The 25,535-nt window shown below is 53.7% G+C and overlaps 1 protein-coding gene across 1 annotated transcript; it reads left to right on the top strand.

Moving 5' to 3' along the window:
• Positions 1–24,030: 24,030 nt before the first annotated feature.
• LOC146764050 (olfactory receptor 14A16-like) lies at positions 24,031–25,133 on the top strand. Its single transcript, XM_085565601.1, has one exon. It carries the CDS (start codon positions 24,031–24,033, stop codon positions 24,961–24,963), a length of 933 nt encoding a protein of 310 aa, XP_085421727.1. The 3' UTR covers positions 24,964–25,133.
• The last annotated feature ends 402 nt before the right edge of the window (positions 25,134–25,535 follow it).

Genomic DNA, 25,535 nt, shown 5'->3' with positions numbered 1-25,535 from the left:
GGGATGGGGCTCTTTCTTTCCATCACATCCCGAAATCTTCCGTTCGCCTGTCCCTATCTACTACAGGTCAGACACCCTGCAGTGGCCGTGCTACATGCCCTGGGGCATCCTGGGGCTCTCCCTGCCTGGGCAGCGCAGGGCTGGGCTGTGTTCTCCGGCCTCTCCCGCAGCCCCTCAGCTCGGGCTGCGCTCGCTCTTTGCCAGGTGCAGCCGTGCAGCGCACACGAGAGCAGGAACGCACCCGGGGCCGCTTCCGCAGAACAGCGCAGGTACCTGCAGCCATCCCCACCTGGGCTGGGCCTGCTGGCACTGCTCAGCCCAGCAGCACGCCTGCAGCACTCTGTGGCTTCTTGCCCTTCTACAGCTCGTTTGCAAATTCATCAAGAGAATTTGGCAGGAAGAGACCAGCGCCATGGGCCCTGGGCTCAGAGCCTACTCAGAGCTCCTCGGACATGAGACCAGTGCCACCCTGCTGGATTTGCTTGTGCAGAGGGGTGTTTCCAGAGCAGAGCAAGTAGGCAGCTGTGGCCAGGCTTCAATTCCCCCATGAGTCACACGGCTTCCCAAGCCAAAGTGCTGGGCCCTGTGAGCCTTTGAGGCCATCGCAGTGCAGTGGGAAGGGAAACACTTCTCTGGGGACCCTGGGAACACTGCTCCCTCTGGCAGCTTTCCAAGTCTCCCTGTGCCTTCTCCAGGTGCCCGCCATGGTGAGGTACATCCACCAGTGGCTCATGGCCAGTGATTCTGCAGAGCATAGGCTGGACAACGCCCTGCTGTATCTCACAGAAGCGCAGCCAAATGACGCAGTAATGACACTCCTGCGTGTGGCCCCATCCTGTGACAGGTACGGGGCCCACCTGCCCAGAGGGCTCAGGGCTCACCCCAACCCATCGCCCTGCACAGCCTGTGCCAGGTGTCTGACCCACAGAGAGTCCCAGGGCCCTCTGGCTGCTCCCTCTGCCAGCCCTGGCACGTCAGCCCCCGAGCCTGCTGCCATTCTCCCTCGCTGCCCCTCAGGGGCCTGTCCCCACAGGCTGGGCTGTCTGAATGCTGCTGGAGAGGGGCAGTGTGAAAAGACAGAGCCGTCGGTCAACCCAGGCCCCTAGAGATGCCCAGGCCACGGTGCTGTGTCTGAGATCCCCTGAGATAGATCTCTAACCCCACAGAGCTGCCATGGCCATGTGGAAGACCATCATGTGCACGCCCTGGACTGCAGAGCTGGCACAGCAGATACTCCTGGATGTGCTGGGGAGCTGGCCAGAGCACAGCACGTGCACCTCCGATGGGGACAAAATGGGTGTCTTTGTCCTGGCTGTGAGTTTCTGCCAGTGGACTTTGCTGGCCCCAAGGTCACCTGTCCAGCAGTTCTCCATCCTCCCTCCCCCACAGCATCTCCCTGCCTCAGGCACTGGGCTGAAAGCTGGCCTAGGGACAGCTGCAGGGCCACCAGGCCCGGTGCTCCCCCTGTGGCTCTCTGGGCCTCTCCGTCCCATGCTCGGGCTCTGCCACACAAACACCTCGGCACTGAGCGCTGTCTCAGGGGGCTTTGTCCTTTGCAGGCAACTGTGGTGATATGGAAGATCCTCCAGGAGTCCTGTGTCCCAGATATAGTGATGGAGCATTTCCCACAGTTATTTTTGCATCTGCTCTTCCAAGTGTTCTTCAGCACCAAAGAGATGCCAGAGGCGGTTGATACCTTCTGGAAGGGATGCCACGAAGGACACGGCCTTGCCACCAGCCCCAAATAGTGCTCCATCCCAGTCCTTCTGTCCCTGACACACAGCCAGGGCAGGAGCCAGTGCTCCCAGTGTGACCCGGGCTTTGCTCTGCACTCAGGTTTGCAGTGAGGACCCTGAAGTCCCTGCTGTGCCGAATAGACTATGAGGATGTGGTGGTGGCCATGGAACGCAAGCGTGGCTGGGACACGCTGCTCTGTGCTGACACCCACCATTATGCTGTGGGTCTGCAGGCTAGATGAGACCCCCTTCTCCCCATTGCTCCCGGCATTTCTGCTCTGTGTCTGGGGTATCCCACTCAGTCCCCGTGGCTGTGGGCCAGAGGGACGAGGGACAGCCAAGCAGACTGGGAAAGGCTGGGAGAGGAGGGTGCCCAGTAGCAGCCACATCTCAAAGGGCCCAAGTCCCCCTGCAGCGTGGGGGGTAAAGACAAGAACTGCATCAGTCTGTCCTGGGAGGGGCTTCCCCCCACCCTGGCTCAGGGTCTTAGTGTCGTAGGAGCAGGCCCCCAGCCGGGTAATCATTATCACTGACTCCAGGTATTGCAGAAGTCTGATCAATAATTAACTTTATTAGGAAACCCATTGTTCTTATAGATAGTTATGATATAGGTAGATTTAATTGGTTTTCTAGTCTAAATGCTATCACCATTAGTTAATTAAGAAAGAACCCTTTGGTAGACAAATCTCCGTAACATATTCCATATGTTCACAAAACCAGGTGCAGCATGTTAAGATAAGAATGATTTTCATTCTTTCCTCTGATCTTCTCAGACTTTCTCAGGCGATGCCTAGGAAAGTTGTCTGTTTCTCTCTGAGGCCAGAGAGCTGCTGCCACATCTTAGTGCCATTTTCCTCCTTCCAGGGAGATACACAATGAATCCACCTGCTTGTGCAAAAGCATCTCATGCTGTCTCCTTGAGTTTCTCAGCAAAGAGATGCCATACTGGAACTTCCCTGCCCTGGCATTCCTTGTGGAGGTGAGTCTGAAGGCCGGCACTGCCTCCCAGCTCTCTGCCCTCTCTTGGCTGCAGCTGCCTGGGACGGTGCCCACGCCCTGTGCTGCTGCCTGGTCCCCGCCCTGTGCGGTTCTGGGCTCCTGCCGGCCGGGTCCCCTGTCACTGCCCTGTGCCTTTCAGGTCCTGCATTGCCTGGACTTGGTTGCATGCAGTGACAGCATCATGGATCTCTTGTCGAGGCACTTGCTGAGTGAGTGCACAGAGATGCGCCGCCAGGTTCTGAGGGCCCTCCTCTTGCTCAGGGATAATCCCTCGCTGGTAAGGAGGGGCAGCAGCTGAAGCCGTGCAGGCAGCGTGGGGCTGGGGAACACAGTCGCTGGAACTTGGCTGGGCTTCAGGCACTGGGGCAGCCGCTCCCAGCTCTCCTGCCTCCCACTTCAGCTGCCCGAGTGCTGCGGGACAGGCCTTTGGCCTCTGGGCCCTGTGGCAGCAGGGTGGCCTTTCACACACCTTTGCTCCGCACAGGCCAAAAGGATGCGGAGCCTGACCGAGGCCTCGCACTGCTCACCAAGGATCCTTGGATGGTGAGAAGGGGGCAGTGGCTGAAGCTGCGCTGGGCAAAGCAGCCCCTTGGTCTGTCAGGGCTTCAGGAGCTGAGGCAGCTGCTCCCAGCTCTCCTGCCTCACCTGCCCCAGTGCTTTGGGACAGGCCTTCGGCCTCTCTGTGATGTCACACGTACATCTCTGTGATGTCACACTGAAACTGTGAGGTCACATAGCTGTTTGTGATGTCACAGTGACAGCTATGTGATGTCACAAAGCCCTCTGTGATGTCCCACAAACATTTCTGTGATATCATACAACTTCCTGTGATGTCACACTGACATCTCTGTTATGTCACACAGCTCTCTGTGATTTCACAGGGACATCTTTCTGATGTCACAATATCTCTTGTGATGTACACAGACAACTCTGTGATGCCACAAAGCTCTATGTGATTGCTGTGCTCTCACACATCCTCCTCTGATGTCACAGAGACATTTTTGTGACGTCATACTGACATCTCTCTACTGTCAGACAGCTCTCTGTGATGTCACACGGACATCTCTGTGATGTCACACAACTCTCTTTGATGTCACACTGATATGTCTGTGACGTCACACAGCTCTTTGTGACGTCACACTGAGATCTCAGTGATATCACACAACCTCCTGTGATGTCACACAATCAACTCTGTGATGTCACACATCTTTTTGTGAGGTCACACAGACACACAACTCTCTTTGATGTCACACTGACATTTCTGTGATGTCACACAACTGTCTTTAATGTCACATAGCCCTCTGTGATGTCACACAGCTTTTTGTGATGTCACATGGACATCTCTGTGATGTCACACTGCTCTCTGTCTTGTCACAAGATCATCTTTGTGATGTCACACAATCTCCACTTGATGTCACAAAGACATCTGTGTGAGGTCACTCTGACATCTCTGTGATGTCACACAGCTCTCTGTGATGCCACACGGTCAGCTCAGTGATGTCATACAACCTCCTATGATGTCACAATTACATCTCTATGATGTCACACTGAAACCTTTGTGACCCTGTGATGTCACAAAGCTCTCTGTGAGGTCACACTGACATCTCTGTTATGTCACACAACTTCCTGTGATGTCACAGAGACATATCTGTGAGGTCACACTGACATATCTGTGATGTCACATAGCTCTCTGTGACATCACATGGACATCTCTGTGATGTCACACAGCCTCCTGTGATGTCACATGAACATCTCTGTGATGTCAAGATGACATCTCTGTGATGTCACACTGACATCTCTGTGATGTCACACAGCTCTCTGTGATGTCACATTGACTTCCCTGTGATTTCACACACTCTCTGATGTCATAATGACATCTCTGTGATGTCACACCACTCTCTGTGATGTCACATGGACACCTTTGTGATGTCACACAACCTACTGTGATGTCACAGAGACATTTCTGTGATGTCACATGGAGATCTCTATGATGTCACACAGCTCTTTGTGATGTCACACAGATATCTGTGATGTCACATGGACATCTCTGTGATGTCACATTGACTCACTGTGATGTCACAAAGCTCTCTGTGATGTCACACGGTCATCTCTGTTATGTCACACTGAGATCTCAGTGATGTCACACAACCTCCTGTGATGTCACACAGTCATCTCTGTGATGTCACACAGTATTTTGTGATGTCACACAGACATCTCTCTGATGTCACACAACTCTCTTTGATGTCACACTGACATTTCTGTGATGTCACACAACTCTCTTTAATGTCACACAGCTCTCTGTGGTGTCACACAACTTTTTGTGATGTCACACGGACATCTCTGTGATGTAACACTGGCATATCCGTGATGTCGCACAAAATACTGTGATATTACATTGGCATCCCTTTGATGTCACACATCTCTCTGTCATGTCACGCGGTCACATCTGTGATGTCACACTGACATTTCTGTGATGTCACACAATTTTTTGTGATGTCACAAGAGAGCTATGATGGACATGTCACAAGATGGACATCTCTTTGATGTCACACAACTCTCTGTCATGTCACACTGTTCTCTGTCATGCCACAAGGTCATCTTTGTGATGTCACACAAGCTCCACTTGATGTCACCTAGACATCTCTGTGATGTCACTCTGACATCCCTGTGATGTCACACAGCTCTCTGTGATGTCACATTGACATCTCTGTGATGTCACAATGATATGTCTGTGATGTCACACAGACAGCTGTCTGTGATGTCACACTTACATCTTTGTGATGTCATGCAAGCTCCTGTGATGTCACAGAGACATCTCTGTGATTTCACACAGCTCTCTGTGATGTGACACTGACATCTCAATGATACCATGAAGCTCTCTGTGATGTCACACGGTCATCTCTGTGATGTCACACTGACATGTCTGTGATGTGACACTGACAGCACAGCCTGGAGCAGAGCCCGCGCGGCCTCGGGCTGCAGCAGCGGGCAGGGGCACAGCTGCCAGCCCGCACACTGAGCACCGCGCTCAGGGGCTGCTCCAGGCTGGGGCTGCGGCTTCCCGGCCCTCCTTACCAGGATCTTAATGAACCTCCACAGTTTCTCCTTCTTTACAGATTTTTCAAGGTCTCTCCTATTCAGGAATTTGGCCAAACAAAGCAGGGTTTCCCGAGAAGACTGGAGAGCAATAGAGACACGGAAATGGCCCCACAGCCCAGGGCCCAGGATCAGCATCCCTGTGCCAGGGCCAGGAGGAGGCTGCAGCCCGCAAGGCGCCAGGGCAGGAGGCAGCCGAGCCCCCTCCCAGGGGAACAGCAGCAGCCCAGGTGTCCTCACCTCTGCCACACACTGATTCTCCTCATGGCAGTGGAAGAAGGGTGGCAGCAGGCTCTTACACACTTGTGTCATGAGGGGCTTTTTTCCTTCTTCTGCTACAGCAGACAGCAAGGTTCGAAAGACAAACATGGAGAGCTGCTGCACGTGGCTATCATCCTGTGGAACAGGAAGGAAACAAGACCTTGGCATCAGCTGATTCTGGCCCACGTGGGTGCAGGCCTGCATCTCCACAGGGCACCAAGTGTCTGGGCAGCAGCCAGTGGCCATGGCTGAGGGCACAGAGCCTTACGTGTTCAAAGAGTGGCAGGAGCACCTTAGCCAGCTGCAGGGTGATGAGGCTGGGTATTGGGGCGTCATTATTCAGGAACAAATCACTAACTAGAACAATGGCCATCCTGACCACATCACTATCATTTCCCTGCAGGAGCTCCCCGAGGCCTTCGGTCAGGCTCCACATTCTTTTGGCCTGTGCGGAGCAAAGGTGTGTGAAAGGCCACCCTGCTGCCACAGGGCCCAGAGGCCAAAGGCCTGTCCCAGCACTCGGGCAGCTGAAGTGGGAGGCAGGAGAGCTGGGAGCAGCTGCCCCAGTGCCTGAAGCCCAGCCAAGTTCCAGCGACTGCGTTCCCCAGCCCCACGCTGCCTGCACGGCTTCAGCTGCTGCCCCTCCTTACCAGCGAGGGATTATCCCTGAGCAAGAGGAGGGCCCTCAGAACCTGGCGGCGCATCTCTGTGCACTCACTCAGCAAGTGCCTCGACAAGAGATCCATGATGCTGTCACTGCATGCTCTCAAGTCCAGGCAATGCAGGACCTGAAAGGCACAGGGCAGTGACAGGGGACCCGGCCGGCAGGAGCCCAGAACCGCACAGGGCGGGGACCAGGCAGCAGCGCAGGGCGTGGGCACCATCCCAGGCAGCTGCGGCTACGAGAGGGCAGAGAGCTGGGAGGCAGCGCCGGCCTTCAGACTCACCTCCACAAGGAATGCCAGGGCAGGGAAGTGCCAGTATGGCATCTCTTTGCTGAGCAACTCAAGGAGACAGCCCGAGATGCTTTTGCACAAGCAGGTGGATTCATTGTGCATCTCCCTGGAAGGCAGAAAATGGCACTAAGATGTGGCAGCAGCTCTCTGGCCTCAGAGAGAAACAGACAACTTTCCCAGGCATCGCCTGAGAAAGCCTGAGAAGATCAGAGGAAAGAATGAAAAAACATTCTTGTCTTAACATGCTGCACATGGTATTGTGAACATGTGGAATATGTTACAGAGATTTGTCTACCAAAGGGTACTTTCTTAATTAACTAATGGTGATACTGTTTAGACTAGAAAATCAATTAAATCAACCTATATCATAACTATCTATAAGAACAATGGGTTTCTTAATAAAGATTATTATTGATCAGACTTCTGCAATACATGGAGTCAGTGATAATGATTACCTGGCTGGGGGCCTGCTCCTATCACACTAAGACCCTGAGCCGGTGGGGGAAGCCCCTCCCAGGACAGACTGACACAGTTCTTGTCTTTACCCCCCACCCTGCAGGGGGACCTGGGCCCTTTGAGATGTGGCTGCTACTGGGCACCCTCCTCTCCCAGCCTTTCCCAGTCTGCTTGGCCATCCCTCGTGCCTCTGGCCCACAGCCATGGGGACTGAGTGGGATACCCCAGACACAGAGCACAAATGCCGAGAGCAATGGGGAGAAGGGGGTCTCACCTGGCCAGCAGACCCACGGCATAAATGTGGGTGTCAGCACAGAGCAGCGTGTCCCAGCCACGCTTGCGTTCCATTGACACCACCACATCCTCATAGTCCATTTGGCACAGCAGGGACTTCAGGGTCCTCACTACAAACCTGAGTGCAGAGCAAAGCCCGGGTCACACTGGGAGCACTGGCTCCTGCCCTGGCTGTGTGGCAGGGACAGAAGGACTGGGATGGAGCACCTGTTGGGGCTGGTGGCAAGGCCGTGTTCTTCCTGGCATCCATTCCAGAAGGTATCAACCACCTCTGGCATCTCTTTGGTGCTGAAGAACACTTGGAAGAGCAGATGCATAAATAACTGCGGGAAATGCTCCATCACTATATCTGGGACACAGGGCTCCTGGAGGATCTTCCATATCACCACAATTGCCTGCAAAGGACAAAGCCCCCCAAGACAGCGCTCAGTGCCGAGGTGTCCGTGTGACAGGGCCCGAGCACGGGAAGGAGAGGCCCGGAGAGACGCAAAGGGAGCAGCGGGCCTGGTGGCCCTGGACCTGCCCCGAGGCCAGGTTTCAGCCCAGCGCCTGAGGCAGGGAGATGCAGCGGGGGAAGGACGATGGAGAACTACTGGACAGGTGGCCTTGGGGCCAGCAAAGGCAGAAACTCACAGCCAGGGTAATGACACCCGTTTTGTCCCCATCGGAGGTGCCTGTGCTGTGCTCTGGCCAGCTCCCCAGCACATCCAGGAGTATCTGCTGTGCCAGCTCTGCAGTCCAGGGCGTGCACATGATGGTCTTCCACATGGCCATGGCAGCTCTGTGGGGTTAGAGATCTGTCTCAGGGGATCTCAGGCACATCACCGTGGCCTGGGCATCTCTAGGGGCCCAGGTTCACTGCCGGCTCTGCCTTTGCCCACTGCCCCTCTCCAGCAGCAGCCAGGCAGCCCAGCCCTGTGGGGACAGGCCCCTGTGGGGCAGCGAGGGAGAATGGCAGCAGGCTCGGGGGCTGACGTGCCAGGGCTGGGAAAGGGAGCAGCCAGAGGGCCCTGGGACTCTCTGTTGGTCTGACACCTGGGACAGGCTGTACAGGGTGATGGTTTGGGATGAGCCCTGAGCCCTCTGGGCAGGTGGGCCCCATACCTGTCAGAGGATGGGGCTACAGCAGGAGTATCTTTACTGCGTCATTTGGCTGCGCTTCTGTGAGATACAGCAGGGCGTTGTCCAGCCTGTGCTCTGCAGAATCATTGGCCATGAGCCACTGGTGGATGTACCTCACCATGGCGGGCACCTGGAGAAGGCACAGGGAGACTTGGAAAGCTGCCAGAGGGAGCAGTGTTCCCAGTGTCCCCAGAGAAGTGTTTCCCTTCCCACCACAATGTGATGGCCTCAAAGGCTCACAGGGCCCAGCACTGTGGCTTGGGAAGCCATGTGACTCATGGGGGAATTGAAGCCTGGCCACAGCTGCCTACTTGCTCTGCTCTGGAAACACCCCTCTGCACAAGCAAATCCAGCAGGGCGGCACTGGTCTCATGTCCGAGGAGCTCTGAGTAGGCTCTGAGCCCAGGGCCCATGGCGCTGGTCTCTTCCTGCCGAATTCTCTTGATGAATTTGCAAACGAGCTGTAGGAGAAGGGCAAGAAGCCACGGAGTGCTGCAGGCGTGCTGCTGGGCTGAGCAGTGACAGCAGGCCCAGCCCAGGTGGGGATGGCTGCAGGTACCTGCGCTGTTCTGCGGAAGCGGCCACGGGTACGTTTCTGCTCTCGTGTGCGCTGCACGGCTGCACCTGGCAAAGAGCGAGCGCAGCCCGAGCTGAGGGGCTGCGGGAGAGGCCGGAGAACACAGCCCAGCCCTGCACTGCCCAGGCAGGGACAGCCCTGCGACGGCCCAGGGCACAGAGCACGGCTGTGGGGTGTCTGCCCGGCCCCTATTCCATCCTGTCCATGGGCACGGCCTTAGGGGAGGGGACGGGACGGGACGGGATGGGATGGGATGGGACGGGACGGGACGGGACGGGACGGGACGGGACGGGATGGGATGGGATGGGATGGGATGGGATGGGATGGGATGGGATGGGATGGGATGGGGCCAAGCTGGCTGAAGGCACCGGCCTTGCAGCCTGGCTCTGCCACTCACCCTCCTGCGGTGGATGGAACGGCACCACCTCTTCAGTCTCCTGTGGCTGGGGCAGCTGCAGGGCTGCCTTCTTCCTCCTCCATCCAGGTCAGCTTGGGCACTCTCAGGGCTCCCTGCCCCATGTCACTGATCAGATTTCTGGCTACCCTCAGGAGAGATAACTTGGAAAACTCTGGGGTATCAAGTTCCATGCTCTGCCCTTGAGGGCACCTTCAGAATTGAAGCCTTGGAAGGCCACAGGTCACTGAGTCCTGTGGTCTGGCCTCGAGGTCAGCTGCAGGAACAATGCCTCAGGAAAGCTCTGGGTAGGGCAGGAACGAGCGCGCTGTGCAGGGCCTCCTCACGGCACCGCCCTGTCCCGTCCTGTCCTGTCACCTGCTCCGAGCACTGTGGCGTGCTCTTGCCCCTTCCAGCTCCTATGTCAGCACTTGTCACAAAGGGCCCTTGGAAACCCAGCTCCATTCCATGCTGCATGTGTCACAAAGGGCCCTTGGAAACACTGCCACCTGCCCTGGGGCCGCCCCCTGCCCACCCAAAGTGGCCCAGGTTGGAAGGAATTCCTGGTCTCAAGTGTCTGAGACAGCCCAACAGGATCTTTAGGAACGGCTCAGACCATCAGCAAACGCTGCCCTGCTCTGTGGGCTCAGGGCAGCAGAAGGAGCCCCCAGGGCTGCCGATGCAGCCACGCTGGGAAGGGCACAGGGCCTTCCACAGAAGCTGGCACAGACTCCTCGGGACACGTCCCGGCTCATGGTCATCCCAAACCCGCGAGTGTGGCACAGACAAGGAACGTGTGGGCCAGGGAAGGAATGCTGCTCTGAGCCCTGGGGCCCGGGGAGCGCTGGCACCAGCAGGTGAGGCAGTCCCTGCCCAGGCAGACCTGCCACCCCCTGAGCCGTGGCAGGGCTGGTGCCATCTCCTGCCCCAGAGACCTGTGCCCCCGGGGGCTTCTGTGCCAGAGGGAGCCAAAGCCCAGGGGCACTGGGGGCTGTGCTCCTGCCTGCAGGGGCTGTTGGCAGGAACACCTGGAACAACTGCTGGCAACAATGAGTAGATGGCAAAATGGTTAACCCTGCCCCGGTATACAGATCTAAGTGGCCAATAAAGTACAGCTCTCCCCTCTTGTTCCCTGCAGCAGAATCAGGACCATGAACAGAAACAGTCACAGATATTCTTTCTGCGCCCCATAAGCAAAGCTGTGCGAAACCACAGATGCCTTCAAACTGACTCAGATTCCAGCCTAGACCTCTCACCTCCCAGACAACTCATTCTCCAACACACCTTCAACACCAACAGCCTGCAAACACCACACAGAAGCCCTCAACATCCCGCCAGGACCCCCAGCTGTCCCTGTCCCTGTCCCTGTCCCTGTCCCTGTCCTTGTCCCTGTCCCTTTCCCACCTTCCCGGAGATGACCTGGTTCCCTGCACGTGCCGTGAGATGGCACTCAGGAGGATCTGATCCAAGGCCTTCCCCGGCAGCAAGCTCAGGCTGCCAGGCCTATGGATCCTGGATCATCCTTCCCACCAAACCTTCCATTGGCACGGCTCTTCCATTGGCACATCTGCACTCAGCTGGGACTACTCTGCTCACCCAGGGCTCCTGGTAAAGGATAGAGAGCAGCCTGGCAAGCTCTTTCTCCGGCTCCCTCTGTGCTCTTGGGGAAGGTAGAACCTTCCACAGGAAAGCAACTACTGCCACAAGGAGTGGGTGGCATCAGCAGCTCCGGGGAAGCCCCTCAGGAATGCTGTATCCTAAGGGAACGCTGTTGGCCTTGACCTGTTGGCACCTGCAAAAGCTTCAAATCAGCTGCCTCAGCTTCCAGGGCCTCTCTTGGCCAGCATCCTGACGTGGATGCAGGACGGCTGCCAGGCACTGCTGGGACCCAGCGGGACAGGACCGGCTGTCTCGTGTCCACGCAGCAGCCCTGATACAGCCAGGGCCATCCCGAGAGCAGACAGACGCTCACGGGCCAGCAGAGAGGAGCAAGGAGCCCTGGGCTCCTCTCAGGGTATCTGAGCTGGGCTCGCTCCACAACACGCCCCCATTGGAAGGCCTGCTGATGCCCAGCTGCCAGAAATGCCTACCTTGTGCTCTCCAAGATGCACAGGGAGATCCAAGGAGCAAGACACTTGGGAGGCAAACCTTCCAAGCCTTTTCTGAGGCCAGGCACACACCCAGATCAGCCAAGACTCTCCACCATGCTGCCTGGCCCACCCAGCCCAGCTCTGTGCTGGCCCTGGGCCACAGCAGCTCCCAGCAAGCAGGAGGCAAATGCATCTTGCCAAGAGTTCAAACACAGCAGACAGGGAAGATGTGAAAAGTGTGTGCGTAAAGGGCTGTTAATTCACAGGTCCCACAGAGAGCTTTGGGGCTCACAGATGGACAGAGATGGTTCTGCTCACCCCTCTGTCCAAAGGGGGGTAACACGCTGCTGCAGGTGCTTGGGGTGGTCCCTGCAGGTCCAGGTGGATGCCAAACCTGCTCTTCACAGGCTTCTCCCTTGCCCTGCCCCTCTGCCAAGTGCAGCGGGCCTCAAGGACTGAAAGGAGCACAGAGAGCCAAAGGGGGACACTCGCACCTGCCTCACTGGGAGCTCCCTGGGAAGCACTTTCCTTGAGAAGCAAGCCCCTGTTCTCCAAAGGCATTTCCCCAAATGTGCAGCTTTTCTGGCCAACACCAACACACCCATAAGAAATGCTGGCAACGCTGAAGGCCTTCATGTCCTTTCAGGACAGGCACTCTAGCTGTAGCTCCTCTTCCCCCGAGTGTGTTTTCAGGTGGAGGTTCAGAGGTACAGCCCCAGGCCCTCTACAAACACAAGCTGCCCACTGCCTCTTCACCTGCCTCAACTCCAGCCTGTGGTCACGGCAGCAAAACCAGGCTGTTCCTGGCCAGAGCCCAGAGCCCTGCTCCCACAGGATGCTCTTATCAGCACCTTCCAGGACTCTCCGCTGTGCATGCAGCGCTTTTCATGCCCACTCCCAACAGGCTCTGGAAGGCAGAGCACAGCCTGGCTGGCTCTGCCACCAGCACACCCCAAACACAGGCGGAGGAAGAAGCAGCAGGGGCTGTTTTGTGGCCATGCCCAAGAGAGACTGGAAGGTGCCCTCCCTCTGCTCTCACTTGGTTGGCTTTCTGACTGGCTCTGAGCCTGGGGCTCCTGGAGCCAGCTGGCATTTGCTCTGTGCACATGGGGGAGCTTCCAACAGCTTCTAACAGAAACCATTACTTCATCTACCAAAACCTGGCCATGCAAACCCAACAGATTTTCTTATCTATTTCCCACCTCCTCACTACACTAGGAATTTAATTCTAGTGATGATAATCATCATGTGGTGACCAAGAGAGAAATTTAATATGTAAGTCTGCAGACACTGAAGTTCACACTACAGACTAAATTAAAAAATACCTCAAACCTACTCATCGCAGAGACTAACTGCTGGCACATTTGTACATGTGCATTTATTCAATAAAACTAATTAATTAGTTGCAATGATTAGGCTGAATACTAATTTCGCACCAAGACCCTCCTGCTTTTGTACCCAATCCCAATTGAAAAGTATTATAATAACGATTACATTTTTGGTAAAGACACATGCCTGATCTACATCCCACTGGAGCCACAGGTGGCACTGAATTTTAATGTTAAGAAGGATTGGAACATACTACATTCCTGATCATGATTTAAATTGACAGTTCACCCTTACTGCTTATGTGACAGCCCTCAGGTATCCATCTGACACTACAGACTGTCTTTCCCAGGTTCAACACCTACACAAACAGGGAGATGGCCTCCCATCACATCTGCATATGTAAGATGGGCAAAATGAGAGAAAAATTTCCCTTTCTAGTATGAAATAAAGAGGAAAGCTGGAAGTCCTAACCCAGAGCTCTGCAGAAGGCTCTGTGGGGAGCGCACCTGACTTTATTGAAGCTGTGTGTTCAGCCCAGAGCCCTGGAAAGATGGGATTGGCCTGGCTGCCTCAGCCTGTTTGGCTCTGGCTCTTGCACTGTTCTGGCCGTGCTGGTACAGCACTTGCTGCTTGCCCAGCTTCCCTGCCATGTGTTGTACATGTTCCTGACCCATAAATCCTGTGAGACTATTGCTGATGGAATAGGGAGGAGTCACACTTTGAAAGAACCCTCTCCAGTTCCCCTTTGAAAAGATGTACAACCTCGGCCATTCCTGGGAAGTGTTTCCTCACAGCCCACAGTGCACCTTCCAATCCCTGGAAGTCTGAAGGGAGCACTAGGAATTCCAGCATCCACTAATGCAGACAAGGAGTGAAATCCTTTCTTACCTGAAAAGGGTAGGAAAATATATTGATACCAGTTAAGAAAGTGGCATTCCTTCCCAAAATGCTATGGGTTTGAGATTCAGTGTTCAGTTTAGGAAGGTTTTGTCCCCATCACTGAAGTCCAGACTTCATCACTAAACATGCTGAGGCCCTTTTCTCAGCTTCTCTGCTCCACCCTTCTTGCCAGCACTGGATGGCAGTGTCAGACTCCACTTGACACAAACTCCTCTGTGTGCTCCCCTCCTGCTGAAGGAAAGCTCGTGCCAAACTGTTCCTTCCCTGCTTTCCAGCCACAATGTCCACAGCCTCCCTCTGAGACATCCTCCCCTAAATGTCTGTCCCTTCAGAGGAGCACACACCCCTGGCTGTGCTTTGCACACTGGGTCTCTGTTTCTGTGGTGTTTGCATTTCAGCCTGTAAGGGGAGCACAGGGTGCAAGGAGAATGCCAGAGGCAAAAGATAACAGGAAGTCATCTGGTTGCAAACAAACAACTCTGGAAAGTTTATTCCTTTGCTTAAATCTATCTTATTTATGGAAGCCTAGTATTTATAACAATGAATACAGAGAGCATTTCAAATAATCAATGCAGAAACTATTTTTAACAATCAATACAGAGTATAACAGCCAATACAGAGATGATAGCAATCAAAACAGAGTATTTTTAACAATCAGTACAGAGTATTTATAACAATATAGGGTATATCTAACAATCAATACAAAGAGTATTTCTTATAATCAATAGAAAGAGTATTTCTAACAATCAATACAGAGATTATAGCAATCAATACAGTATATTTAACAATCATTACAGAGAAATAAGGACATTCTTAACCTAAGGAACTTATGGAATTTCAAGCACCAAGTTTTTCTTACAGGAATGAAGCAATTGAAGAAGTAATTCAACAAGTCTATCCACAAATGCTGGAAGATATCCTCCAGTTCTGCCCATGGAGATGCAAATGGCCCTGAGCAGCACAAAGGGCTTTGTCAGGAAGGCCAATCCTTTCCAGGCTTTCCCCAGGAGCTCCAGGTCAGTCTTTTCTTCTCTGTGCTCCCCTCTGGCTCCATTCTTATGCTGCCTCCAGATCATGAACGTGTCAGGGACAGCCAAGCAAACCACCGTGCCTGTGTGCCATTGGATCTTTCCCTCCAGTTCCCACAGAGGCCATGCCAGACACTCCTGTCTGGCTTCCAGGTCTGCAGTTTCCTTCTCCAAGTGCAGATGGTGCTGCCAAAGGATTACCTCCTGCTCCTTCATCCCCTGGACAATTCCTTTATCATCCTCAGGAGAAATCCCATTCTTTCCAGGGGGCTGGTTGATGCTGACAATGTCCATCAACACCAGGTACCTATGGAAGATTCCTTCAGCCATGGCTGATCCTTCCCTGAAAGAGAAAGAAAGGAGGACAGAGCCAAGATCCAGACTCTATTGCCTCAGGAAGAGACAGGAAAGAGGCTCGCCCCTGGCAGGAAGGCTCTGGCCAGCCCTGCAGAAAGGCTGGAGGCCAGAGGTGCTCCTCAGGGCACGCCTGCTGCTGCCAGTTCCAGTCCAGCTGCCCAAAGAGGCTCCATGAGCACGTGGTGAGGAGGAAGAGGAGGAAGGTGCGAGACACAGGGACACAAACCTGAGCAGCCAGGTTTGAGGAGAGAGAAGCTCAGCATTGCAGATGGCAGAAGAAACCAAGCCCAGTCCCCCAAGCAGGAGGAGGAGAGGAAGGGCCCCCCAAGCTGGCTGCAGGGAGACAATGGAGACCTCGCCCAGATGTTCCCAAATGGGCTGGGGGGAGGGAATACACGGCCCTGCTTTCCAGCTGCTCCCACCCCTTTTGACCCTGCCACTGCCTTGAGACAAAGCCCAATGAAATCCTGCTCAGCGTGGGCAACTGAGCCCTTGAAGGACTTAGTGTCAGGTCAAGGCTTCCTTTACCTCCCAAAGCCTTCCCTTGGCAGCCTTGGGCAGGGGATTCATCCTCCCTCCCTCAGCCTTCCCACAGACCTGCTTGGAACCACTCCATGGGCACTTTCCATTCTCTGTGTCTGTCCTCAAGTGCAGTGCCAACCTGGGTCAGTCCTGGCTCTGTCCTGAGCTCCCAGGAGCTCCCAGGCTGAGATGGCAACGCTCAGCCACACCAGGGCCCTGCCCCTGCCAGCAGCACCAGCAGGAGCAGCAGCAGCAGCAGCAGCAGCAGCAGCAGCAGCAGCTGCAGTCGCCTCTCAGCTGTTGGTGCCCCTGCACTGCAGCCCCTCCCACTGGCACCAACGTTCCCTCGTGGCCTTGGAGACAGTCCTGAATCCATCCATGGGGTCACAGAGCCATGGAATCCCAGAGTTCCAGGTTCCTGGAATCCTAGAGTCATTGAATCCTGGGAACCACACACAGAGGAGGAGGAGGACGAGGAGGACGAGGATGAGGACAAGGAGGATAAGGAGGAGGAGGAGGAGGAGGACAAGGAAGAGGAAGAGGAGGAGGAGGCGGAGGAGGACGAAGAGGAGGTGGAAGATGAGGAGGAGGAATAGGAGGAGGAAGAGAGAGAACGAGGACAAGGAGGATGATGAGGAGGACGAGGAGGAGGAGGAGAACGAGGAGGAGGAGGAGAAGAAGGATGAGGAGGACAAGGAGGAGGAGGATGAGGATGAGGAAAAGGATGAAGATGAGGAGGACAAGGAGGACAAGGATGAGGAGGATGAGGAGGAGAAGGAAGATGAACAGGAGGAGGAGGAGGACAAGGAGGAGACTAAAGAAAAGGAGGAGGACAAGGATGAGGAGGACCACGAGGAGAAAGATGGGGGGGATGAGGATGAGCAGGATGGGGAGGACGAGGAGGAAAAGGAGGAGGAAGATGAGAAGGAGGAGAAGTAGGAGAATTAGGAGGAAGAGGAGGAGGAAGATGAGGAGGAGGAGAAAGAGGAGAATGAGGATGAAGAGGAGGACGATGAGGAGCAGGGGATAAGGATGAGGAGGATAAGGAGGAGGAGGATGAGGAGGAGGAGGAGGAGGACAAAGATGAGGAAAAGGACAAGGATGAGGAGGACAAGGAAGACGAGGAGGACAAGGAGGAGGAGGAGGAATAGGAGGAGGAAGAGGATAAGAATGAGGCTGTGGAGGAAAATGAGGAGGAGGAGGAGGATAAGGATGAGCAGGACAAGGAGGAAGAGGAGGGGGAGGACTAGGATGACAAGGAGGACGAGGAGGAGGAGAAGGAGGAGGAGGAGGAAGAGGAGCAGGAGGACGAGGACGACGAGGACGAGGACGAGGACGAGGATGAGGACGAGGATGAGGACAAAGATGGGAACAAGAGGGAGGAAGATGAAGAGGATAAAGAGGAGGAGGAGTCAGAGAAGGGGTTGTTAAAAGAGCAGTTAAATAATGAGGAGCTGGGAACCTGTCCCCATGGAGAACCCATCTCCAGATGTGCTCCATGCCCTTAACAATGGCCCCTGGGGAAATGGAAACCCCCTGGCTGTGCACGGCTGCTCCCAATGTGCAAATACAGCCCTGGACAGTGAGACTGGGACTGCCTGGGAAATTGTTCTGGGTGTGATGGCCCTGGCAGGGCCAGCCCAGAGGCTGCAGGACTGGACCTTCATGTACTGGAATTAGTCAGGATAATTCAGAAGCAAAGGAGAGTTAACAATGCAGGAACAGGAATCCAGATTCCTCCAGGACACTTTGGTTTGGTAACTGCTCACTGGAGCTTGGCCTTGCAAAGTGCTCATGCCATGGGAGGAGGAATTGATGCAGATTATCAAGGGGAAAATGAAGTAATTTGGTTAAAGGATAGTGAACAAGATTGGATTATTCAACCCCATGACAGGGTAGCACAATTATTGATGTTGTCAGTGTTTAAAACAATTGGGAAAAAAGTAGATCCACCTCAAATCACTGCTGTTGGTGGAGATAAAGGCTTTGGATCCAGCAGTGCTAATATTGGAGCCAGAGTGTGGGTCCAGAGGCCAAAAGGCACTCCCGAGGCAGATGAAGAACAGCTCCTGGGAAGGACAGCAGTGTTTGAATCCTGAAACCTGGCCAGGAACGATGGGAATGTGTCCCTGCAGCCAAGTGCTCTGTGTGAGAACAGGTAGATATTACAGGAGATTGTTTTACACATCCTGCCAGACCAAATCCCCCTGTTTGCCCCAGTGAAAACTCATGACCTGGACTCCATCTAGGATGGAGCCAGGGCCAGGCTCTTGTACTGCCCAAGATGTATCCCTTGAAGGCCTTTTAATAAATACCTGCTTTATTCCTTTAACACTGCCTAGCTCTGTTCTAGGCAGCCTCTCAAGGCATCACCACCAAACCAAGGGAACATGGACCAGGTCTGGCTGTCTGGGCCTCCTGGGGACCACCTGACCACCTTGGCATGTTGAGGGCTGCTTCTCACCTGCCCTGAAGCCCTGGGGCTCTGGGCTTTCCTTCCTATGGGAGAGAACTCTCCTTCTCCTCCAGGGGCCATGGCCAAAATTGGTATTCCTCCTCCAAAACTCTGTACATCCAAGGATTGCTACCAAACGAAAGCTGCCAGGACAGACAGGTCTGGTTGCCCTTGGCCTCCTGGGAGCTGCCTCTCATCTGCTTTTGAAACACTGGGGCTTGGTGCTTTCCCTCCAGTGGAAATAACTGTCCTTTATCTCAAGGTGACTGTCATCAAAATTGAGATTCCTCCTCCCAAATTCCATCTATCCAAGGATTCCTCCATGACAAATGATGCCAGGAAGAACAGATCTGTTTGGCTGAGCTTCCCAGGAGCCACCCCTTTCTTCTTCTGCCTTTGAAACACTCGGGCTCTGTGCTTACCTTCCTATGGAAAAAACTGTCCTTCTCCAGGTGTCCATATCTGAAACTGGGATCCCACCTCTAAAATTCCCTATATCCAAGGGTTGCTGCCAGGCAAAATCTGCCAGTACTGTCAAGTCTGGCTGGCCTTGGCCTCTGGCGGCTGCCCCTGCCACACTGGGGCTCGGTTCTTTCCTTCCCATGGAGATCACTGTGACACTGTGGGCACCTCATGGAACCAAGGGGATCATTGTGGCACCACTGGAGCCCGTGGAACCAAGGGGCCATGGTGACACCATGGGGCTTCATGGGCCCAGAGACCATTATGACTCTGTGGGGCCTGATGGAACCATGGAGACCATTGGGACCCTTCAGGGCCTGGTGTCACCAAGGGGGCATTGTGACACCTCAGGGCCTCCTGGAAGCCAGGGACCATTGGGACACTGTGGGGCCCCATGGAAGTGAGGGAACATGGAACAGGTCTGGCTGGCTTGGCCTCCCAGGGGCCACCTGACAGGTCTGGCTGATCTTGGAATGCCAAGGGCTGCCTCTCATCAGCTCCTGGAGTACTGGGGCTCAGTGCTTTCCTTCGTATGGAAAAGAACCGTCTGTCTTTTCAGATGCCCACTGCCAAAATTCGTATCCTTCCTAAAAAATTTCCTATTTGTAAGGGTATCTCTAAGAACAGAATCTGGCAGGTCTGGCTGGCCTTTGCCTCTGGTGGTCACCTCTCATCTGCCCCTAAAGCAGTGGCATTCTGTTCCTTCATTCCTATGGAAAAGAAGGGGTTTTCATGTCCAGGAACCATGGCCAAAATTAGAATTGGCCACTGAGCCCAGATGGGCTCACAGAACCATCTGCAGCCCCGGGCAGATATTGACTCTGCCAGTGCTGCCATCCTCCTTCCCGTGAGAGAAAAGGACACAGAGCAGGCACACAGAGGAGCAACATGAACACACCGAGGTCAGGGAAGAGGAAGTTGAGACCCAGATGGGAGGGATGAGGAGATGCCTTGATCTTGGGGCTGAAATCCTCTGCTGAAGCTGTGGAGAAGGATGTCATGGATACATCAGACTCTCTTTTTCCCTATAATGCATTGAAAAGTATGGGGAGATGACTTGTTTCAGCAAAGGCCTCCATGCTAAAGTAAGGAAATGTTGCAGTAGCTGTGATCCCATGAGAAGTTTGAAAGAGAAAGAGAGAAGAGTGATGAGACCTTGTGCCCTCAGGGAGAGAAGATCTCTGTTCCCAGAGATGAAGATGATTTCAGAAAGAGATGAAGAGAACCTTTGCTCTTAAACAGCTCATCTTGAAACTAATACCCCATAAGCTGACATGGCCCATAAACACAGTTGTGGAAAAGCTGTGAAAAAATGGGAGGGACTTCACAACACCAGATTTTTCCAGTCAGCTGTTATTCACGGAAATGAAAAGCCATGAAATAACTGTTTTCTTGTGGAGAAGTCTCCATAACATTAAGAAGAGGAGCTTCTCTTGCTAAGTGAATTAAAGAAAGACTATTCTAGAGGAGGAAAACTCACTGAAAATTTTAGGTTTTGTCTCTTTACATTGTCAGGTTGAATGGAGAGGGGGAGTGTTCTCAAAGTTTTGTTCTGATCTTTATCATGCTCTCTTTTAGTTTTTGTTAAACTTTTTACCCCTTTAAAGTTTTGAGCCTACTTTGCCTTTCTCCTAATCCTATCTCACAGCAGGAAATGAATAAGTATATTCTAGTGAGTGCACTGGTAATTAGCCAGCACTGAAACCACCACACTGATTGATGCATTGGCCAAGAAATTTCAAACTGGGAAACTAAACCACTACAGAAACTTCCTGATGAACTTCCCCAGACAAGAGGGAAATCAAGGCAGAGTCATGGTTTGTCACGACTTCCTTGATCCTAATGAACCCTGTGGTGAATTTGGAGGTTAGCTCTGGAATCTCAGGACCTGAGAGAAGATTGCACAAACCTTTCCAGGAGTCAAAGTAAAGAAGAAACACCCAAAGTGTCCCAAAGCATTAATGGGACCCACTGAGGTCCATCCCCAACACAGGCTCCTCATGGACTCTTTGGACGAGAGACATGGAGGCCAGAATGGCACAAAAAACTCTCAGATACAATCAGTATGGGAAGAAAAATCCAAAGTACCTTAAAAAAAGTTGAGTATCTCAAAGTATTCATGAGCCCCACTGAGTGTCAGTACAAAGCTCTCAAGGGACTCGTTAAAGAAGATAATTGGGGCCATGATTGCACAAACCTCTCACAGAGTCTGTATCAAAAGGGAAACACCAAGAACCTTAAAACAACTGAAGTACCCTGAAGCATTAATGAGCGTTGTTCCTGACAAAGCCTCTCCAGGGACTAATTACAGCAGATAATTGGAGGCCATGATTGCACAAAGCTCTCAGTAACTCCAAGTCAAAAGCAAAAGCCAAATTCCTTTGAAAAAACCTGCAATCCCTGGGAGCATGAAGGAGCCCCCAGGGCCATTCCTGACCAAGGCTCCCCAGGGACTCCTTCCAGCAGATCCTTGAGGCCACTGGGATGTGGGCATGGGGGGGATGCTGAGGGCAGGACCAGGGGCTGACAGTGCCCAGCCTGGCTGGGGCTGTGCCAGGAGGCCCCAGGGCCTCAGGACAAGGTGTCTCCTCACAGCCCGTGGTGGCACAGACCCTGCTGTGCCCCAGGGCACCAAGACTTGGCTTCTCTTTGTCCCCACCTGGCATCAGTGCCTCCAGTTCTCTGCTCTGCCTGGGGCCTGGGGACACTTTCTCAGTTGTGTCCCTCAGTGGGACCCATTAAAAGTCCGAGAAACTTTGGAGTTGGATTGTGACTTTGAGTTCTGGAGAGGTTTCTGCAGCTCCCTCTCAGGGCCTGATGTTCAGGGCCTGAGCACAAAGCCCCAGAGGGTCATTAAAGTCCTTGTGCTGTGTCTGTGCTGCTGAGCTGGGCCGGGCTCCTGGCACAGAGGGTGATCCTGGTAACCAAGCAGAGCTTCAAAAGCACATTTCTCTTGCTGAGCAGCTCTTCTGCCAGCCCAGCAGGGCTGGGGCACTGCCTGCAGCCAGCCCGGGCACAGCACAGAGGCACAGAGAGCTTCAATCAGTCAGGGCTGGGAAGGGGCTGAGAAGTGCCTGGGGCAGAATCACTGCCAGCCCTTGGCACAGGAACCTCTGGCTGTAGGACAATGCAGCTGCAGCTCCTGGAGAGATCTCCTAAAGCTGGAACATGCCAATGACCACAGACCCTGTGAGTGCATTCTCTGCTCATCTCCTCTGCAGAGCAGCCAGGGGTGCCCAGGGCTGTCCTGCAGAGCAGGGTCCTGCAGCCCAGGGCGCTGTGCTGGGCCAGGGACTCTGCTGCCTGCCAGGGACAGCTCTCAGCCGGCCCTGGAGCTGCTCCCAGCGCTGGCCAGGAGCTGTGGGGGGAAGGAGCCACCCTGAGCAGGGCAGGTGCTGCTGCTGAGAGGGGCTGGCTGGGGCAGGGCTGCTCCCAGCTCCAGACCAGCCTGGGCACAGCTCCAGAGGACACTCCCCAAAGAAGGTAAGCCTAGGATTATACGTATATACTTAGAAAACTATAATCCTTTATTATTGCTATTAAACTCTGGATTAGCTCTCTTAAACTCTTACTGAACACTATTAAAGTGTTATTATATACCTCTATATCTATAATATTTAATTAACTCTAGTACATTTCCTTATGGTTTCTCTTAGAATTTAGAAAAATAAACTGACTGTATAAATACATTTTTGAATATGATATAGTCTTTTCAACAGGATGAGGACCTACAACAGGAACATTTTGTTTTTTGTATGCCAGCAGTGATAACGAAAGCTGGGGAAAATAGTCCTTGGACCTACTCCAATGTGTTGAGCCTGGGGTGTGTAACTGAGACAAGTGAATGTCCTTTCAAATGTCCTTGTTAAATATCCTATTTAATCAACCTTAATGAATTCTCGAAATCAGGGGCCGGGTGTGCCTCATCCCCACTGGGACACCTGGAAGCTTCCAATAAAGGTCTGGTTTTTACTTTACTGTTCTCATACTGTTGGAAGGGCTTTTTTTGTCCTTTAATTATAGAAAAACAGGGGGTTGAAAGAAGCAGAACAGGAATTGAAATCCCAGAATGACAGAACATTCTGAGTTGAAACGGACACACAGGATCATCAAAGTCACGTTTGAACATTTACAGAGACTCCAGAACTGTGACTTTGGGTGGTCAGTGTCTCTGCTGGGAGCCTCCCAAAGGGCCTTCAGCCACTCCTCAGCCCTGGGCAGCAGCAGCATCACCTCTGCAGGGCCCAGCAGGGCTCTCCTGAGCTGCCCTTGCCCAGCTGCACACAGAGCCTGCCCCAGCCAGGGCCCTGCACACAGGCAGGTTTCTGTAGGGCCGGGCCGAGGGCACACAGGGTGGGATGGGCTCTGTGAGCGCTGGCAGGGACAAGGCACCTCTCAGGAGGGGATGTCCAGGCCCAGGGAGATGCTCAGGGAAGCAGAGGGGGCTGAACAGAGCAGTTCTGGTGAACAAACCCATCCAGCCCCTCACCTTCCCTCAGCCACAGGGAATCCTTTGCCTCTCACATCTCTCAGTAGAAAACTCTGAGTGCAGTAGGAATGCTGGGGATTTCTGACCTCAGAGAGCCATAAATGGTGTGTGGGTAGGAAAACATTTCCTTAAACCAACTCCTGCCATTCCGTAGACCTGGGAGTGCAGATGATACCAAAGTTTTCTGCAGTAGGAATGATTCCCCTAACAAATCCTGAATATCCAGCCTTGTCCCTCTGCCACAGGGCCACAAACCCAGGGCAGCAGGGCAGGGATGGCTCCTCGAGAGCCCCCACGCACAGGCCTGGCTGCTTCTGGCACACTCAGCCAGCACAGCTGGAGCTCAGGCAGGGACCTGGGTGAAGGTTTTCCCAGAGCAGGAACAAGGGTGGGTGAGTCCCAGCAGAACAGGCTGCAGGGAATGGCCCAGGATTGGCTCCAAGCAGCCTCTCCTGACTTGTCCCTGTCCTTTCTCCATGAACAGGTGCCCATGTGCAGCCACAGCAAATGTCCAACAGCAGCTCCATCAGCCACTTCCTCCTGCTGGCACTGGCAGACACGCGGCAGCTGCAGCTCCTGCACTTCTGCCTCTTCCTGGGCATCTCCCTGGCTGCCCTCCTGGGCAACGGCCTCATCATCAGCGCCGTAGCCTGCGGCCACCACCTGCACACGCCCATGTTCTTCTTCCTGCTCAACCTGGCCCTCAGCGACCTGGGCTCCATCTGCACCACTGTCCCCAAAGCCATGCACAATTCCCTCTGGGACACCAGGAACATCTCCTACACAGGATGTGCTGCTCAGCTCTTTTTCTTTCTCTTCTTCATCTCAGCAGAGTATTTCCTCCTGACCATCATGTGCTATGACCGCTACGTGTCCATCTGCAAACCCCTGCACTACGGGACCCTCCTGGGCAGCAGAGCTTGTGCCCACATGACAGCAGCTGCCTGGGCCAGTGCCTTTCTCTATTCACTGCTGCACACAGCCAATACATTTTCTCTGCCCCTGTGCCATGGTAATGCCCTGGGCCAGTTCTTCTGTGAAATCCCCCAGATCCTCAAGCTCTCCTGCTCCAAATCTCACATCAGGGAACTTGGGCTCATTGCTGTTAGTGCCTGTTTAGGACTTGGTTTTTTTGTGTTCATTGTTTTCTCCTATGTGCAGATCTTCAGGGCTGTGCTGAGGATCCCCTCTGAGCAAGGACAGCACAAAGCCTTTTCCACCTGCCTCCCTCACCTGGCTGTGGTCTCTCTGTTCTTCACTACTGGTATATTTTACTATCTCAAGCCTCCCTACGTGTCCTCGTCATCCGTGGATCTGGCCCTGTCAGTTCTGTACTCGGTGGTGCCTCCAGCCCTGAACCCCCTCATCTACAGCCTGAGGAACCAGGAGCTCAAGGCTGCAGTGTGGAGACTGATGACTGGGTGCTTTCAGGGACATTAAACTGCTGGTCAATTTATGCAAATCACTTGTAATAAAAGCCATCTTTGGTACTTCTTGTTGGTTTAGTTGTGGGGATTTTTTTCCTTTGTTTTTCTTTTTTCATATTTTCCACAATTAATGTAATTTTTTGAGCCATTTCTCATTTTCCTTTTCCCCACATTCCCTGTGCCAGACTGTGTCAATGAGGGGCTGCGACCTCAGTGGCTTTAAAGGAACTAAAGGATCTCCCAGAAGAGCTTTCTGCAGAGATGCCCTTTTGTTGCATTCTCTGGAGCTGCAGCAGCAATGTCTGTGTGCAGAGCTGGGGTAGATCAGTGCTGGCACAGCAGATCTGATCCTCCTGGCCACACCATTCCTGATCCAGGCCAGGAGCCATTGGCCTTCGTGGCCACCTGGGCACACTGCTGGCTCATGTCCAGCCTGCTGTCCATCAGTCCCTGCAGGTCCCTTTCTGCCTAGCTGCTGTCCAGCCCCTCTGTCCCCAGCCTGTAGCGCTGCAGGGGTTGTTATGGCCAAAGTGCAGAACCCGGCACTTGGACTTGTTAAACCTCACCCTGTTGGGTTTGGGCCCT

Source organism: Lonchura striata, chromosome 36, assembly GCF_050655825.1.
Source record: "Lonchura striata isolate lonStrDom1 chromosome 36, ASM5065582v1, whole genome shotgun sequence".
Lineage (NCBI taxonomy): Eukaryota > Metazoa > Chordata > Aves > Passeriformes > Estrildidae > Lonchura > Lonchura striata.
This window is presented reverse-complemented; position numbering and strand designations above follow the sequence as displayed.

Coding starts and splice junctions, on each gene's coding strand:
- LOC146764050 (XM_085565601.1), top strand. CDS start 24,031: ATGTCCAACAGCAGCTCCATCAGCCACTTCCTCCTGCTGGCACTGGCA.